At 33.4% G+C, this 18,619-nt stretch overlaps 1 protein-coding gene across 9 annotated transcripts in view; it reads left to right on the forward strand.

The window, feature by feature from the left end:
• Nucleotides 1–18,619, forward strand: part of LOC109562931 (putative COBW domain-containing protein 7) — a 73,131-nt gene that overhangs the window by 25,164 nt on the left and 29,348 nt on the right. For all 9 annotated transcript variants that reach the window (XR_011568049.1, XM_070794616.1, XM_070794614.1 and 6 more), the window contains exons 3-7: nt 1,954–2,050; nt 3,535–3,626; nt 9,898–9,957; nt 11,121–11,158; nt 16,909–16,955. Coding sequence is in view for 8 of the 9 variants with exons in the window: in XM_070794616.1 (XP_070650717.1) it covers nt 1,954–2,050; nt 3,535–3,626; nt 9,898–9,957; nt 11,121–11,158; nt 16,909–16,955 (334 nt within the window). In the remaining variant the exon portion in view is untranslated. The remainder of the gene's footprint in view (nt 1–1,953; nt 2,051–3,534; nt 3,627–9,897; nt 9,958–11,120; nt 11,159–16,908; nt 16,956–18,619) is intronic.

Consider the following 18,619-nt stretch of genomic DNA (forward strand, 5'->3'; position numbering starts at 1 on the left):
ATTGATACTCCATATGCAGAAATGAAAATGCAAGGTATTATCACTTGAACACATTGCTATGGATAGTTTTGGAAAAATTAGGTTCATTTATGTCAAGTTTTGACTTCCCTGGTTGCTCAGATGGTAAAGCGTCTGTCTACAATGCGGGAGACCTGGGTTCAATCCCTGGGTCGGGAAGATCTCCTGGAGAAGGAAATGGCAATCCACTCCAGTACTTTTGCCTGGAAAATCCCATGGACAGAGGAGCCTGGTAGGCTACAGTCCATTGGGTCTCAAAGAGTCGGACACGACTGAGCGACTTCACTTCATGTCAAGTTTTATTTTGTATGGAGTTGAGATACTGAAATCAGATTGTTTCTATAAAATTTTATTTTGTATGACTTTAGAATTCATACCAGAATTAATTAAATTTTTACATAAATACTCCAGAAGTAAAAATCTAAGGAGATGAAAGAAAATCATTCAGGAAGATTTTTGTACCAATTAGGAAGACCCTTTTGTGCTGACTGTATTGTTTAATTGCAGGTTTTGAAAATATTTGAAAATACGTCTGTCTTATTGAATGTTTATTATTCTGCAAAGCAGTTAAAATAGAAGGCTTAGAAAATAAATATGTGGTCTCCATCCTCAAGCAACTTCACTTATCTGTGAAAATATGTGTATTTAATTTCCAGTTTTTTGTCTTCACTGAACTGTGTTTTAAGAAATTTATACAGCAGTGTTAGACATACTTCTCTGATTACTTTTATAAGTTTTTCTTCTCAGGTCTGAATTTCAATAAAAGTTCACATTTAGCTAAAAAAATATAACTTCATTTGAATTTTTCTTAAATTTTATTTTTTTCAGTTGCAAATTAGTAAAGGAACTAAGTTTATGAAAAGGATGAAGGCTGTTAGTTGAACTTGATTTCTGGTTTTAATAAACTGAAGAGGATTTCAATAAACTAAAGAGTCCTGCCAGACAAAAATAAAAATCATAGTTTTTATTCTAACTTCTTATGAATTGATCTTCTGTTGGACACTGATTACATTTATTATCATTTGTTACTATTTTTCTTCAGTCTTTCTGGATCTTTTTTTTTTTTTTTTTAACAGCTTTGTCCTTTACAGCATTTACAATACTTTCCTTTTCATTTTGTAAATGTTCTCTACACCCTGAGTTCTATAGCAACCCCTTGCCTAACTAAAACATAAACATAAAATATATATCAGTAAAAAATTATTTAGTTTTTTTTCCTTATCATTTGCTTTAATGGATATTTAGAACTTTCCTGGCTTGGGCATGTTTCTTTGTTGGAGGAAAAGTACGATTTTTTAAATCATTCTTATTTGATAACAAACATCTCAGACTGTCATATATACTTTATTTTTTTCTCAAGTAAGCATTGCTAAGAAACATGTGTGTATTTGATTAAAATTTAATTTGTAATTGAGCACATTGGTACCCTGGCCAAGCAAACTTCCTTAAAATGAACTAAGGGTATTTCTCATACAGGGAATGCTGAACAGTCTGTCTAGTAGACACTGAAACAATTTAGAGAAAGAATGAAAAGAAAAAATACGCAAGAGACTGAAAGGCATATGTTAAAAACCAATATATAAACATACTGGTCTATCTAGAGAATTGGCCATGGACAAGAAAGAATGCCTTTAAAATAGCTTTTTTATTTTATTAGGAAATGGGAGCAGTCTAGTAAGAGGCCTAGAGAGGAAGTAGGTAACTTTCATTAATTTTGCAGTTGTCTCTTTAGGGGCTTAAATCTTCTTAAAGAAATAAAAAATAAAATAATCTAGAGTAGTATAGTTTAAAATATTGAGATAGCCTGAACAGAATGAAAGAATACAAATTATGAAATACATTTTTCTGCTTCGAAATCTGCTGTACTATTGAGTATCCTCATCTTTGTTTTTGGTTGACGAGTGGACATAATCTAAAGAGTGCTTCCTTTACCAGGAAGTGCAGTGGAGAAATCCTTAGCTGTCAGCCAAGATGGAGAACTCTACGAAGAATGGCTGGAACTTAGAAACGGTTGCCTCTGCTGTTCTGTAAAGTGAGAAATGGATATACTCTGTGCTTGTTGGCTTCTATAAATGTTTATTGCTTATATTCCAGCTTTGATTTTCTTACATAAATTAACAGAATCTTCATAATCTTCTTCATTGTATTTTCAAATAGAAGATACACCTATTAGGATGCATTTTCTTTTTCTAACAGATGGAAATTGATTAATTTTAATGCTGTTTGGTACATTATGGCAGTGTGGTCACTGTGGACTTCTCATGAAGTCCTTTCTAAATTTCTCAATTATTCACATTAATTCAGTTATAAGAGAGAAATAGCAGGCTTTTGTTTTTCGTTTTTAAAATGATCTTATTCCTTAAATGTTAAGGATTAAGGAGAAATGTTGTCTCAATTTTAGGTACTTGGAGATTTGTTAGTTGTTTTTGATAATCTTGTTAATTCACAATATAGATCTTCCAGGTGGATATTATTTTGCCTGCTGAACATATAAGGGAATTAAGACTAAAAGACATTATAAGTCTGCATATCTAGTTATTTGAACCAAGGTTAGGATACATTTTCTTAAAGTGTTTCTCATTGTCTTAGCTCTAATACTGTGGTCATTTTATTGAATTTTATTTTTGTTGTTGTTTTTGACATCAAGTTTTAATTAATGATCCCTGTGGTGCACAAAAGTCTCATTTCATGTTTTAAAAATGATTGTTCTGAATTTAGTAAGTTATTGGTCTTATTTCCAAGATTTCAATCTCTAAAAACAATATAAATGACCACAAAAAAGAAAAAACCTCACTTCATGTTCCACCAGTGATAGTTGTTTCAAGGACAGTGAATGTTTTATTCACCAATATAACCACTCTTAGAAAAGGAATGACACATAGTAGTCACTCAAAAGTTTGTTGAGCAAATTATGAAAATTAATACCTGTATTGTTGATTTTGTATAGTCCAGTGAATTAAATTTCTTCTAAATCATTTACTATCTTAGATGTTTTGACTGAGTCAAGTGTATATGAAGGCTAAAGCACAACAGGTTTTCTTAGCCACTTAAAATTAAATGTTTTCTTGTGTTTTTAATATTATTAAGAAAAAAGGGAAATTAAAGCCTACCACCCTTATTCAGAACAGAAATAAAAGGTATTTAATTGTAGATATCCCTTTAGCTGTTCTATTAAGCTACTGTAATTCATACATTTTGTCATTGTCTGTATTGATCTTTTTCTTTCATAATGCTATAAAAATAACAGGTTCTGACTTATTTTAGTCCAGTAAATTAAAATTCCCTCTGCTTTTATCTAATATATTAATACTTGTCAGCATATGTGCATCCATTCCTCTCTGCTCCCCCAAACTGGTGAAACTGGATAGACATGTTAGAAGCTTAGGAGTGAAGTAAATTTTTGCATGCCTAAAGATATGTTTATTCCTGGTTGCTAAATATATTTTTAAATGTTTGTGATGATCACTTTAAAATATTCAGGCAATCAACTGTATGTCATGTTTTGCTATTCCCCAGGGACAATGGCCTTAGAGCTATTGAGAATTTGATGAAGAAGAAAGGGAAATTTGATTACATACTGTTAGAGACCACTGGATTAGCAGATCCTGGTAAGAAATGTCATTATTAAAAACCAAAACATAGTTCTTAAACATTTTAAAATAAATAAATATACTAGAGAAATATATAAAATGAATATTAAAGCTTTACTCTAGATTAATTTTTTTTTTTTATTTAAAGGAGAAAAAATACTGAGTCATGTTTCTTTGGCAGATGAATGACAATCAAAGTATCTGATAATTTTAACATGTTAATAGCATTTCAATTTCTATCAGTTGATTTAGGATTATTGGTAGGAAGAAGAGTTGTTAAAACTTTCAGAAAAATCTAATAAAACATAGAAAAAAAGGAGACATTCTACTTCAGGTATATGTTTAAGGACTTTTGGAGTTAAATCCCAGAAATACTTATTCTCTTAAATTAATTGTTAGCATTTGGTTTTCTACTACTAAGCTTGAAATCATTTTAATTGTAAATATTATTATAAGGTATGGAGTTAAATCAAGCCTGAAAGTGAAAATTGCTCAGTCATGTCCGGCTCTTTGCGACCCCATGGACTATACAGTCCATGGAATTCTCTAGGCCAGAGTACTGGAGTGGGTAGCCTTTCCCTTCTCCAGGGGATCTTCCCAACCCAGGGATCGAACCCAGGTCTTGCACATTGTAGGCAGATTCTTTACCAGCTGAGCCACAAGGGAAGCCCAAGAATACTGGAGTGGGTAGCCTATCCCTTCTCCAGCAGATCTTTGCGATCCAGGAAGGGAACTGGGGTTTCCTGCATTGCAGGCAGATTCTTGACCAACTGAACTATCAGGGAAACCCTACTGGGCCTTTTTTCTAGTGTGGAATTAGTAATGATTATCTATGAAGTTTTAACTATGAATGGAATTACATCTAAACTTCCCCGTTGAAAGCTACACAAAGTCTACCTGTTCCTAACCATGGGTTTCTGTTGCTTCTTACCCAAATAACATTTAGGTAACATTTTATTCCTAGTTTGCAGAACATTTAGTTTTGTAAGTCTGACCCATTTCTTTTTTCATCTAAGTCTATGACACTGCACCATAAAATCATATTAAAGAACTAAGGGGTCATAATTGTTTAAAAGGAATACTGGAGTGCACTGAAGGTTCACCATAATCAATTGTTAATTTATTTTGAACTATTACATAATACTATTGTACCTGTGTTTTCAAATTAGGATTGAGTTGGGCTCTTTGGGTCCTTATATTGATACTAGGCATGGATTTTTCATACATTTTCATACATTTCCAAGAGGTCTGACTGATGATAGGACTTGAACCATTACATTGATGTTAAAAATTAATTTAAGTCTGGTAAGATAGGGAAATATACTGTGTGCCTTTTTTTGAAATATCAATGTCTTTTGTTATAGCCACTGTATAGAGAAAAGTTCTTGTGATTTTGAGAGTAGGTGAATTTACTAAAACACAGTTTGGCTTTTCAGAGGAAGTAAAAGTTAAATAAAAATCTCAGAGAAAGCTTTTGCACAGATTGTAGGTATAAACAGATGAATGTTTCTTCTTTCTTTAGAGTAATGACTTTTATTGTTTGGTTAAAAATGAAACATTGATTATTAAAAAAAAATGCAGTAGTACCTAAGAAAATACAAAGAAGAAAGTTAAAAAGAAAAATGTTGCCCTGTGTCTCATTACTGTAAAATACAAACAGGGAAATTTTATTCCAGGATTTCTCTGTGCCAGGGCTACTTGCTGTGGTATGTTGAATGACAGCATCAGCCTTAGCTGAGAGCTTTGGAAAAATACAGATTCTTGGGTTTCATCTCAGCTCTGTGGAATCAGAATCTCTGAGGGCAGGACCCAGAAATCTGTTTCAATAGGCCCCCTATGTGATTCTCACACATGCGTAAGTTTGGGAGAGCCTGCTCTCTGAGTAAATATGCTGAGGTAATTTTATAAAATAGGATCACATTCTGGGTGCTATTCTTAATAATTATTAATTCACTTTCACTTGAACTTAGAACTTGAAAGAAGTGAAAGAATTGTTGAATGTCAGATAAATACTTCTTCACTGCTAGAGATGTGAGTTAAAAAAATAAAAGATTATAAAGGACATAAATTGGACAAGTTATTTTTTTTAACTACACATTTAAAGTTTCAGGTTAGTATCTATTGACTGTCTGGCATAAAGGATGAGAGAATGAACACATTCCAGGTTCTCCTATCTGGTTTTGGTTCATTGTTTCCTTTGCTATGTTGTCAAGTTTCTAACATTTATATTCTGTTATACTTTGTTTAGTTCTGTGTTTAAACTATTTCAGTTGTCATTACCAGCACAGTAACTTCTGAGTTCCTGAGTTGATCAGTCTCTTGATTGACTGAACTTCATGATCATGGCTTCCCAGGTGGCACTAGTAGTAAAGAACCCGCCTGCCAATGCAGGTAACATAAGAAACTGCAGTTCGATCCCTGGGTTGAGAAGATCCCCTGGGGAAGGGCATGACAACCCACTCCAGTATTCATGCCTGGAAAATCCGACGCACAGAGGATCCTGGCAGAGATCCTGGCACAGAGGATCCATAGAGTCACAAAGAGTCAGACACGACTGAATCAACTTAGCACACATGTGTGCATACACACATGGTCTGGTAATCTTTTCAAGCTTTCAGTCTTGTATTCCTGGAGATCTTGCATACTTCATTGCTTGAAAATGGTTTTCTTTCTTTCTTTTTTTTTTTTTTTAATATTTGAGGGATGACTTGGCTAGGTATAAAATTTTTCTATCACAATTTATTTCCCTCAGAACTTTGAAAATGTTGTTCTATGATTTCTTAATATTTTGATTGGCTGAGTTTCCTCATCTAATATTTTCATTTCACCTGGAAGGATTTGTGAGTGCTGTGTTTGTTGAGTTTCAGTGTTGTTTTCTTTTATGTTTGAGAGTCTGCCTGTTGTTTTCATTCTTGAACCACAAGCTAGCAGGAGATAATATCATTAGAGAACACTTTTCTTCGAACTTTGTGGTCATTATTTTATTATATTGGAGCAATGAATTTTACTGTAGAAAAGTCTGATAATTTTTTTAACTGCCTCCCTGAAAGTGACTTGTTTTTTCATTTAAAATGCCTGAAAAAATTTTAATTTGTTTTTTAAATGCAGTAATATAGCCAAGATACATCTCAGGGTCATTCATAATCATATTTTCCTGGAATTACAATATACTCTTTTGTCTGTAGGTTTAGTGCTTCATTTAGGTACTTTTTCCTTTATTACCATGAAGAACTTTTCTGTCAAATTATTGAGTTCTCTTCTTTATGACACCAGTTTTTCTTACATTGAATTTTCATTTGTTCTCCATATTTATTATCTTCTAATTGTCTTGGTTTGCCTTTTGCCTCTGCATTTACTGTAATCATCTCAAATCTTCCTTTTTGTCAGTAATTCTGTTCCCATCAATGTCTGTTGATGTTTTAAATGAATTAATTCATTAAATAATGGTATATTGGCCTTAAGTTTATTTCTTTAGCATTCCAAACTACTTTTTCATATTATTCTGCTTTTTGCTTTAGAGCTTGTTTTTTTTTTTTTTTTTTTTTTTACCTCTTGCCTTTAAAAAAAAAAAATTAGTTGTTTCTTTTTGCCCTTTTAAAAAAATTTTTATTGGCCATGCCATGCAGCTTGGGGGATCTCAGTTCCCTCACCAGGATTGAACCTAGGTTATGGCTAGCAGTGAAAGTGCTAAGTCTTAACCACTGGGCTGCCAGGTAATTCCCTAGCACTTGTTTTTAATTAAGATTATATTGTTTTTATCTTCCTTATTATAAAAAAAACTCTTGGAAATTTTCTTTTGTTTCTTCAATTATGTTTCCATTCAGAACAGGTTCTTTGCCATTGGTATTCCTCGTTTATTTGTTCATTTTTTCCCGTTCCTCCTTTTATCTTCTTTTTGCTTCTCCTAAGCTGTAATACATACGCATAATTTTTTCACTGTGTTTATGCTTCATGTGGGAGACTCAGAGAACTTCCCTCTACTTAGATGTGGTGTTCATGAATTTTTTAAATACCCTACTCATGTTACCTAAACTTGCTGGTCTCTTGGGCCTCAGTTTGAAAGCTGAGTATTGCTGAGGGATGGGGAAGCAGAGAGAAAAGAAGTGGTTGAGAGAGACAGATGGGCAGCGTGATATTTTAGGCTCTGCTCTCTCACAATACCAAGTGTTCTGCTCTTGTATTAGCTCAAACTACTTGTGGATAGATTTCCCATACCTTTTGTAGGGGCATCCTTGAGCTTCAGACCTCTCTCTCCATTTCGCTTTGAGCCCTGGAAAATGACCTTCTCCCCTGAAAATGTGGAGGCAGAAAATTTTACTCTTGAATTTCTTTGTTTACCTTTTCCTGTATTGCTTATTTCTCCCTTGGTTCTACTTCTCATGATTTTGGAATAAAATGATAAATATAGGATTTTGTAAACTATTTCTGTATAACTCTTGTTGAGGTTTGGGGTAGGTATAAGAACTATCATAAATCACATAGAACTTTCTATTTCTTATTTTTACTATCATCCAAAAATTATGGCAGGGGATTGTTTATTTGGTTGCTGCTGATAAAAATTGACTTTCAAATTTTTATTTAGTTTATGTTTTATGAGATTTTGAAGAATGGAGATTCTGTAATTTAGCTCAGAGTTTCTTAACTTGGTATAAATGACATTTTGGGTTGGATAATTCTTTATTAGAGGGGACTATCTTGTGCACTGTATGATGTTTACTAGAGTCCCTGGCATCTACCTACTACATGCCAGCAGCATTCCCATGGTTGAGATGACCAAAAATTTGCCCAGGCATTGCCAAATAATTCCTAAGGAGAAAAATCACCCTGGATTTAGAATCACTGATTAACTGCATTCCCTCATCTTTATTTCTCCTGTTAAACACCTGCATCCAAATTTTAAGTAGTTCTTTCATGTGTAGTCTGGTAAGTATTAAACCAAAGATACACATTAGGTTTCGAATAAAAGCTCTAATAGTCTTACAGCTCAAATTAATACTATGCAAATGTGAACTATTGGACTTATAAGCTATCTGAATAGAAATCAGTGAATTAAAAAATATTTGTGTACAATGTTAGGAATTTTACTGAGTGGAAAAATGAATACTTTTAAAAATAATTCACAGTAGATTTACTTTTTCTCCTTCATTAATTAAAATCATGTTGTTAGTCAAGTAAGTGAAGAAAATTTTTATTGGCAATTCAGTTGTTTCCTGTTGAAAAGACTGACACCCTCCGGTTCTAAGCTAAATAATTGTCATGGTAAAGTAATTTCCTTGAAAGGACAGGCATTGATTCAGCCCCTGTTACTCACAAATCCTATTTCAGTCAAATTGGAAAACTATTAAGTTTTTAGGAAAAAATCAATAGGTATCAGGAAACCATTAGATCTTGTGGCCCTTGCTATATCCTGCATGAGTAATCACTGTAAACAGTTGACAGGTATTTCATTGTTGACACAGAGTGATGCTTGGGAGACCACATCTCATCAGGGTAGGTGGACAGCTTTAGACATTGGAATGAGTTCAGTTATCCTTGTTTTTCCCCATACTCATTCTTTTCGACAGCTCTGTCACTAATAGGGCTCTGATGCTTTGAAAAATCAAATTCTTTCTTTCCTGTCAGTTTTCTTTTTTGTGTGTTGTGGCATACTAATCAGGGTGTGTGGTTTGGTGCTGAACCAGTTTCTATCAAAAACAAGTTTTAATTTCTTATTTAGAAATTATTTTTCCTCAAAACATTCTCTAAATTTTATATACCATACTAATAAATAGTGTAAGGATTTATTAGTAAGACCTTAATTAATTTTGTCATACTTTTATTCTGTAAAACTTAAATTTTTGAAAATTTACAAAAAAATTTGAACAACTGATTTTGGATTTATCTGTATTTGCTTTGTTTTCCTTTAGGGAGATAATTATTTGTGAACTGTATGATTATTTTATTCAGGAGAGAGAAAATAAAAATTAGACCTATGTACATACAGCCATTCTGCTCAAATTATTTGATAATATTTATTGGTAAATTATTATGGCATTGGTAAAAGCTTGATATTGTATTTGTCTGTAATAATACCTGTTCTTTTTTAAATTGAAGTAAAAGAGAGGGCAAGAAATGGATATAAAATAATAAATGGTTCTATATTCCCTTAAGAAGATTGAAAACCCATATTTTATTCATATATGTATTTGCCTGCTATCCATTGGGGCAGATTAAATAATTATGGATAGAATTTTGTTTCCTAGTTTGAAGAAATGTTTTTTATTTGATGAGTATTATTATATATTTTCAGGTGCTGTAGCTTCTATGTTTTGGGTTGATGCTGAATTAGGGGTTGATATTTATCTTGATGGTAAGTTTAGAAATGAATTTTTCTTTAAATTTTCAAGTAAAATGTAATGTTAAGATTGTTTTTGTTTATTCATATTATACTTCTAATTCCTTGTATTGATACTCTTTTTAAGCTTGTTCAGTGATGATGATGTCTTTGAACAGATTCTAAAGTCCCAAACAGTATTAGAACTAGATGTCCATTGTAATCTCATCTCCCAGTTTAGTGTTTCCATTAAGGTTTTCCTTTAAAAATACTATGTAGCTTTACTATATTCCCTGATGTTTAATTTATGCAGTTAGTATATAACTTTTTATTTTAAAAAACATATATAGTATGAGGATCAAATTTCTACTTTCCTTTTCTCTTGAAGGTAACAGTTAAACAAAGTTCCCTATCCATTACCCACTAACACTTTTGGGCAGTCTTGTTCATAGGCTTCATTTAAGGCATATTAGAAACTTTCTGAATTAGGCACATATGTCCCCTGAAACATCCCCCACCTTTCTAGAAACCATATTTTCCTAGACTAAGGGGTGAACTTTAAGAATTACTGAAACTGGGCCTCATCATTTGGCCCTAATGTATATGAAATGTAGCTGATTAAATTCCTTAGGCATCATCAAACTCATTCTGTTGTTATCCTTCCAAAGATTATTTAGTATATAAATTCAGAGATTGCCCAACTAATTGATCATTTGGAAATTTAGGTACATATTAGATAAAAGAACTGTGTGAGTTAGATTGGTAAGAGATGTTAGGAATAAGATATTCTAAGATGCCTCAGATTTGTTAAGCAATATTTTAAATAAGAAAAGTTTCAATTTTGATTATGTGAAAGTTAACTGAAGATAAGCTATCTTGTGTGATTTATCACTTTCCGCTTTACATTATGAAATTCATCTCATCATATTTTGGATTGTAAGCTTTTTAAAGGCCAGAGAAATCTTATTTTCTTTTTTATTTAATTTTAAACATTTATTTTTATTATATCCTATCTTGTGCCTTAGAATAGTGCTAAGGACATGTTTGAAATGCATCTACTTACTAATGGAATGGAGTTAAATTGCAATGCTGGCAAGAGAAAAAAAAACAATGTTTTATTGAGTGACATTTGTGAATGGAAATGCATTAAATTTTCATTCTTAAGAGCAAAAATGATTAAAAGATTTATTCCTTTGTAGGTATCATAACTGTTGTAGATTCAAAATATGGATTAAAAGTAAGTTGAAAAATTTCTGTGAGTTACTCATTATTTGTTAAGAGCTAGGTATATGAGGATTGATTATATTGTTTTTTCTATGTTTGTGTCTGTTTGAAATATCCTTAACAAAAATAATTTTCCACTGTAAATATGAAAGATATTGCTTTTTAAAATGGCAGTAATATTATCAGAGAACTGTATATTAAGCCAGTGATTTACATTTTTAATTTAATAGATCATGTTTTGGAAACTTAGCATGAAGAGGAATAAAACAAATATGGTAAAAAAAAAAAATAGTTTTTTTTACGTATCTTGAACAATAGATGAAATTTGTGTTTCATTTAATTATTATTTTGTATTTTTAAGTTAACTGTTTATTTTCTCCTTCTCTGACTTGATGTGATTTAAGTTGAAAGTGTAATATTTATAATAAGAAAAATTTATAGGATCCCTAGAGAAGGAGATTGTACACCACTTCAGTATTCTTGCTTGGAAAATCCTGTGGCCAGAGGAGCCTGGAGGACTTACGGTTGCAAAGAGTCGGACACGACTGAGCGACTTCTCTCTTTCTTTCTTTACAGCACAAAGTTTGGGTGTGTGTAACCCCTCCCTAGGACTCAGCCCCAATATTGATAAGTCTTTCTGTTTGATAGAGGAAATTGAGCTTGATACGAGCATATGAGAGCTTATTTTTCTTGTTAAACTGTTGTCAGACACAAGCTGGAGATGATTGAGTTTTTAAAAAATATAGTGCTTTGCCGTATTTTGAAGAAATCAGGATTTATGCTTAAATCAACTTCAGTTTACAAAATGAAAAATAGTCAGATTTTAAAATGCATATTGCTGTATAAAGTAGTGTTTCTCAACTTTCCAAGTGAGTTATTACTAAAGGCAGAAGAGAATGAAATTATCCTCCATCTCTTGATCTGGTCTGGGAATATGGATAATGCTCAGAGTAATCATTTCTTAGAAGTTTAAATGTAATGTTTTAAAATTCACATCCATTTTGTGTTCTATCCCACATTATAACTGAATTTCTTAATTTGAACAAGTTTGTTTTTCTTCCAAACCTTCAATAACATTATGATGGCAGGCTTGTTAAATGGGTTACCAGTACCCCTTCATCGGCCCTTCAGTTCCCTCAGGAATGGAGAGACCCTAATTTGTGAAGTTTGGGAAATAATTCCTTTTTAGATGTTAAGTCAAATTTTACTAATAGTCTTAAGAACCAAAGAAAGATCCCAAATATTATAGTTTTACTCTGAAATATTCCAGCTATCCTGAAATCATATTTCTAGTAAAATGTTTACAGAAGAAGCAAAACAAAATGAAAAAAGTCAAAATTCTTCACTGAATGTTTATTAAAGAGCATGTTTGAATCCATCCCCTATATGTTTATTACCAAATTTGGAATATTTACAGGATGGATAGTAGGATTTTTGTTTGTTTGTTTGTTTTGATGGACTTAAAAGTGCTTTGCGCCAAATCAAACTTTTTATGTATTTATGTATATTTGGGTCTGGAAAAGAGTTAAATAGAATCTATTATGAGTGTGATAGAAGCCAAAAAAAGCAAAGCAACATTCTGAATAATGCAAACACAATAAACGTTTAACCCCCTGCCACCTTGATAAAACCTCTTAAATTATTAAATCAATATACCTACACAAAACTGACATACTGTCAGGATAATGGAAACTTCAGATTTTCTAAGTCAGGTGCCAAATAAATAACTTTTCCTTTATATAAAGAATTTGCCAACTTGTCCAATTCCTTTGGTTGCAAAGCTTGACCTTAGGAGCTGCTTGTGATTCTGAGAATTCTGAGGCAGTACAAGGAATGACACTTGGATAATGGGCAGCAATTTAAGGGTGTCATGCTTCACAGAGCCAGCCCATCACAAGTAAACCTGAGAAATGGTACCCTGTGGCCAGCCAGCCAAATTGAAACTGAAGTGGTAATTGATATCATGGGCTATCACTCTAATGGGATTGTCACCCATTGATTTGAAATATTCATTTTTTAATCATGGGCAAAGAATTGGACAACTTCAAATGACAGGTCTCTATTCTTAGGACTTGACACCCAGGCTAGTGACATTGTCCTTTTCAGTTCTACGAATGTGACAGCATTTAATGCAATAGAATCAAAGAATGAAGTTACACAGAAAAGGTCAAGTCAGAGGTTTCTTTTTGGTTCTTCTGTTATATTGCTCAAGCTGTTGAAACAATTCAGTCAGTAAACAGTGGCTTAGAAAAGACCAGAAAAATAAATAGACTGACATTATGCAATAATCTTTTTTTAAAAGCTAAAATAGTGTTAGCTATAACCAATCCATTGGAAAGAAATGCTGCTGCTTTTTTTTTTTTTATAGTGTCATCTGACATCTTTGACACTAGATTTCTTTCTACTTTGGTCAAAACAGTGTTTTTTACTTTCTTTCTTTCCTACCAGCCTGTTTCTATTTCTGTAGAAAAGGACACCCTCTAAACCCTTCCTGAAGTTGTATCATACAGTGGTGTTATTTCAAAGGATTTATTTTTATGCTATGCTAAGTTAGAGGGTGGAACCTTAACCTTTGTGATATGTTGGATTACTGCTGCTGCTACTGCTAAGTTGCTTCAGTCGTGTCCGGCTCTGTGCGACCCCATAGACGGCAGCCCAGCAGGCTCCCCTGTCCCTGGGATTCTCCAGGCAAGAACACTGGAGTGGGTTGCCATTTCCTTCTCCAATGCATGAAAGTGAAAAGTGAAAGGGAAGTCGCTCAGTTGTGTCCGACTCTTAGCAACTCCATGGACTACAGCCCACCAGGCTCCTGCATTCATGGGATTTTTCCAGGCAAAAGTACTGGAGTGGGTTGCCATTGCCTTCTCTGTATGTTGGATTAAGTACTGCCAAATATTTTTTAATCTTTTCTGATATGTAAGCAAAAGCCAGTCTCTAAGCAGCAATGAGGCATCTGTTGGGGATATACACACATAAAATATTTTGAAAAAAACATTGCAAAAATGTTTTCTTCCTTACCTGTACAGGTAGAGTAGAATGTCACAGTCTCTGTTTTTTAACTTTGTGAATGGGAGTCATCGGACTTAATGACTAATGGTGTAAGTCACTGGAAAATGTCCTTTTGAATTGCAGACACTGGTTTTAGTCTTTTTGCAGTTTGACTTTCGAAGACAAGAAGTTGCATAAAGGACATGTTGAGCTGATAGCCAGAGAAAATAAATGTTAATGTGCATTTATTATTTGTTTATGTTTGTATAGCCTTCATATTTACATAGAATAGGGACATTTATCTCTTCTGCTTTTTTATATGTTTATTACATATCATTATTAATAGAATTGTACTTATTGGTAGGTTTTTATTTGGGGCAATTTTAATATGTTTGTGCATTTGATGCTTCTTGACTTCCTAGAGATCATAAAACGTTAGTCCAGTCCATGTTAGCTTTGAGTGAAAATTTCTAATCTTTTGAAGATAGATTAGATGCCCCATTAACTTCGAGTGAAAATTTCTGATTTTCTAGAGACTGGATGTATTAAAAACCTGAGTTACTTTGTGAAAATACTATATTATTAGTTATGTTTAGGCACAGAAATTAAAAAAACTCTGATTTTCTTGCTATATCTTTTTCACACTCCTCCGGCTCACAGCTGAAAAGCCCCAAATTCATATGTAAATAAATCTTCCAAAAGATCAAAATATAATATTTTGAAACTATTTCAAAATTTTAAAAGAATTCAATATTATAGGATCATTCAGAGACAGATGCATTGGTAAAAATGCATCTTTATTAAATAGATTTCCTGCTGACTAGAAAGGGGTTTGTTGCTGCATGTTATGTAGTATTCTTCAGATAACAACATCCACTTATCTATTCAGCATGCATGCTCAGTTTCTTCAGTCATGTCTGACTCTTTGCAACCCTATGGACTGTAGCCTGCCAGTTGAATTTATAGGATTGTACCTAAAGTGGTATCATTTTGCACCTAAAGTGGAATCAGTGCATAATTACTCTAGTTTTAGTTTATACTGGTTTCCCTAAAAATAGAATTTGGCAAACTTTTAGGAGAAAAAAAGTTTTTCTCTATAGATTTTACCAAGACTAGTAAATAAAATGATTACCAGTTTGCTCTTAGGTTCCAAACTATCCAAATACCTTAATGCTCTACCTCTTCATGAATTGTAAAACTGACTTGATGAAATAATGTTGAATGTAATTTTAGGTGATCATTATGCATATAATTTTATGCAGTTATTAATGACACTGAGTCGGACACGACTGAGCGACTTCGCTTTCACTTTTCACTTTCATGCATTGGAGAAACAAATGGCATCCCACTCCAGTATTCTTGCCTGGAGAATCCCGGGGATGGAGGAGCCTGGTGGGCTGCCGTCTGTGGGGTCGCAAAGAGTCGGATACGACTGAAGCAACTTAGCAGCAGCATACAAGAATGATTTTATATGACATAAAAAGCTTTCACAAAGGTTTTTAAATTATGTTCATTTTACTTCTATTGAGCCCTCTTGCAATTTTTGAAAAATCACCCTATGAAAAGGTATCCTGTGACGGTGACAGTGTTAGATTTAGTTTTCTCTTTTATGAAATAAGAATAGTCATTCCCCATAATTGTTATTAGGGATAAATGAGACCATGTTTATAAAAGGACTTAATAATTTGTGGGGTTCAATTCAAATACAAAAAATGTTATATAATCAAATTGCCTCTGACATTAGTAGGCAACTTTTTCTTGTGACAGAGAACATCTATTGAAGGTTAAGGTAATGAAGGTGAAACATTTTTTAGAAAACTTTATGACACTGATGACTTTAGGAATATAAATAGGATTTTGGAAAAATAATATGTACTCCCAGAGAGATCAAAACTATCCTGTGGACTTCTCTGTCAAAGTATTTTTTGGTGCTAGCTTGACTTTGGCAAGGTGCAAAATAAAGTTAACTGGAGAGGCCAGATCATTCAAGTGTAGGTTTCAAAATGTTAACCAACTTTTTGCTAAATATAAGACTGTCCTTCTCACAGATCATTTGTTTCTAGGGAATTGGAAGGGCCCAGTACAAGTTCATAATGTGCCTGGTTCTGGGGTAGGGCTAGGAATGGAGGGAAGTTTACTAAAGTAAAATTTTGGTGGTTATCTCTTTTAAAAAAAATAAGTAATAATGAATATTTAGAACAAGGACAGTTTTGTAAAAAGGAAAATGCCTAATTTCTGAACTATAATGTTGTGTGTTTTTATGACATTATTTAAATCTGGAGGGTTTTCCATTTAAGAAAAAGAAGAGGTCAGAGGACAAAATTTAAGCCCTTATACCTCACTTTACCCTCAAAAAACCCCATAAGTTCACTGTAGGAAAAAATTTACAGGTGAGGAAGAAAGTGGTTTCAGATAGAAAAGTTAATCCTGAATTTGGATATTCAGTAATAGAACTTAATGGACCTTCCTGGTAGCTCAGTTGGTAAAGAATCCACCTGCAGTACAAGAGACTTGTGTTTGATCCCTGGATTGGGAAGATCCCTTGGAGAAGGAAATGGCAACCCACTCCAGTATTCTTGCCTGGGAAATTCTGTGGACAGAGGAGCCTGGTGGGCTACAGTCCATGAGGTCGAAAGAGTCGGACCCAACTTGGCGACTAAACCACCAATAGAATTTGAAGTTTTTATTAGAGGTAAGAAGTAAAAATCCTTTGTGTTGACTTTAGGTTGTGTGTTACACCACAGTAACTTTTGTTCAAATTTTGTTTTTGTTTAGCATTTAGCAGAAGAAAAACCTGATGGACTTATCAATGAAGCTTCTAGGTATTCATTTGTTTAAAGTATTTACTGATTACTGGCTAAATGGAAAAAGGAAATTATTGGTAGGAAAAACAAAACAAACAGAAACAAAAACATAATCAAGGAAAATCTTTTTCCTGTGTTTGAATTATTGCTATTTATAATGATCTGATAACTAAAATTTTATTTAAAACTATATTACAGCATAAACTGAGTGCTGAGCCCAGTTGTACTTTGTGAGGAACTTTTAATATGTGAACATTTAAAAATATTTTGTTGTTCTCATATGATTTCTTTGGGATTGAAAATGATTGTTAAACAGAGTTGATTCACTTCCTGCCTTCTTTCACAGTAATTCATTTGACTCAAATGTTCATTGTTATTCAACACAACAGAGGAACAATACAGAAACAGTTGCAGTTTGACGTTTAGAACATTTTTTGTTTAAATACCTTTATGCTTCTAATTGGGTTCTCTTTAGTCTTAGTCTACAGTGCTTGCTCAGTTGTGTCCTACTCTTTCTGACCCCACGGACTGCAGCCTGCCAGGCTCCTCTGTCCATGAGATTGTCCTGGCGAGAATACTAGAGTGGGTTGCCGTTTCCTCCTCCAGCTGATCTTCCTGACCCAGGAATGGAACCCATGTCTCCTGTGTGTCCTGCATTGGCAGGCTGGTTCTTTACCACTAGCGCCACCTGAGAAGCATTCTCTTTAGACTTATGAATATTTAAATTATTTTGCTGACCCTAAGCATATTCTTGTTAATGGGGAAAGAGTTTGGGAATAGGAATAGTCCCAGGGAAGATCCCCTGGAGAAGGGAAAGGCTACCCACTTGAGTATTCTGGCCTAGAGAATTCCATGAACTATACAGTCCATGGGGTTGCAAAGAGTTGGACATGACTGAGCAACTTTCACTTTCACTTTCAATAGTCCCTGAATATGCTATTGGATTTAAAAGGGAGGTCTCCCTTCCCCAAACCAAGATTTGCTGCAGATGATGCAAGCAGGTGGTTGATTGCCTGTCATTTTGGAATATGGTACTCTGTTGTTTTATAATCCTGGCTAAACACTTCATTTGGTATTTAGCTATGATTCACATTAGACTAAACTTAAATATTTTTGTGGCTTTTTCCTTGTTAAAATGCATTTGTTATAGACAATATAAGTAAACCAAATAGAAAGTAGCAAAATGGGAATGGCAACCCACTCCAGTATCCTTGCCTGGAGAATTCATGGACAGAGGAGCCTGGCAGGCTACACAGTCTGTTGGGTCTCAAAGAGTTGGACATGACTGAGCAACTAACACACACATAGAAACCAAAATAAAGTTAAATACAGAAGCCCTTCAATTTGAAGTTCCGGTTGTCTGTATTTTGACATGTGCACATTCAGTCTTTATTCATATGAAATTTACTTAAATAAAAATGGGATTGTGATGTACCTACTGTTGAAACCTGCTTTTCAGTGAATTAAAGTTGATTTATTTTTGAGAATCTGGTTGTTCTTTAAAAATAATCAGCTATACCATTAGGTAGTGTAAAACCAGTACTGGAAACAGCCTAGTGATTAAACTTTCCTGAAGAATTGAGGAAATTTTAAAGAATCATAGAAAATAGAATTTCTAATCATAGTAAGCTATTTTGTTATCCAGCATCCTGTCAACTGGATTCTTTAACTTAATTTCTGTA

This window comes from Bos indicus, chromosome 8, assembly GCF_029378745.1.
Source record: "Bos indicus isolate NIAB-ARS_2022 breed Sahiwal x Tharparkar chromosome 8, NIAB-ARS_B.indTharparkar_mat_pri_1.0, whole genome shotgun sequence".
Taxonomy (NCBI): Eukaryota; Metazoa; Chordata; class Mammalia; order Artiodactyla; family Bovidae; genus Bos; species Bos indicus.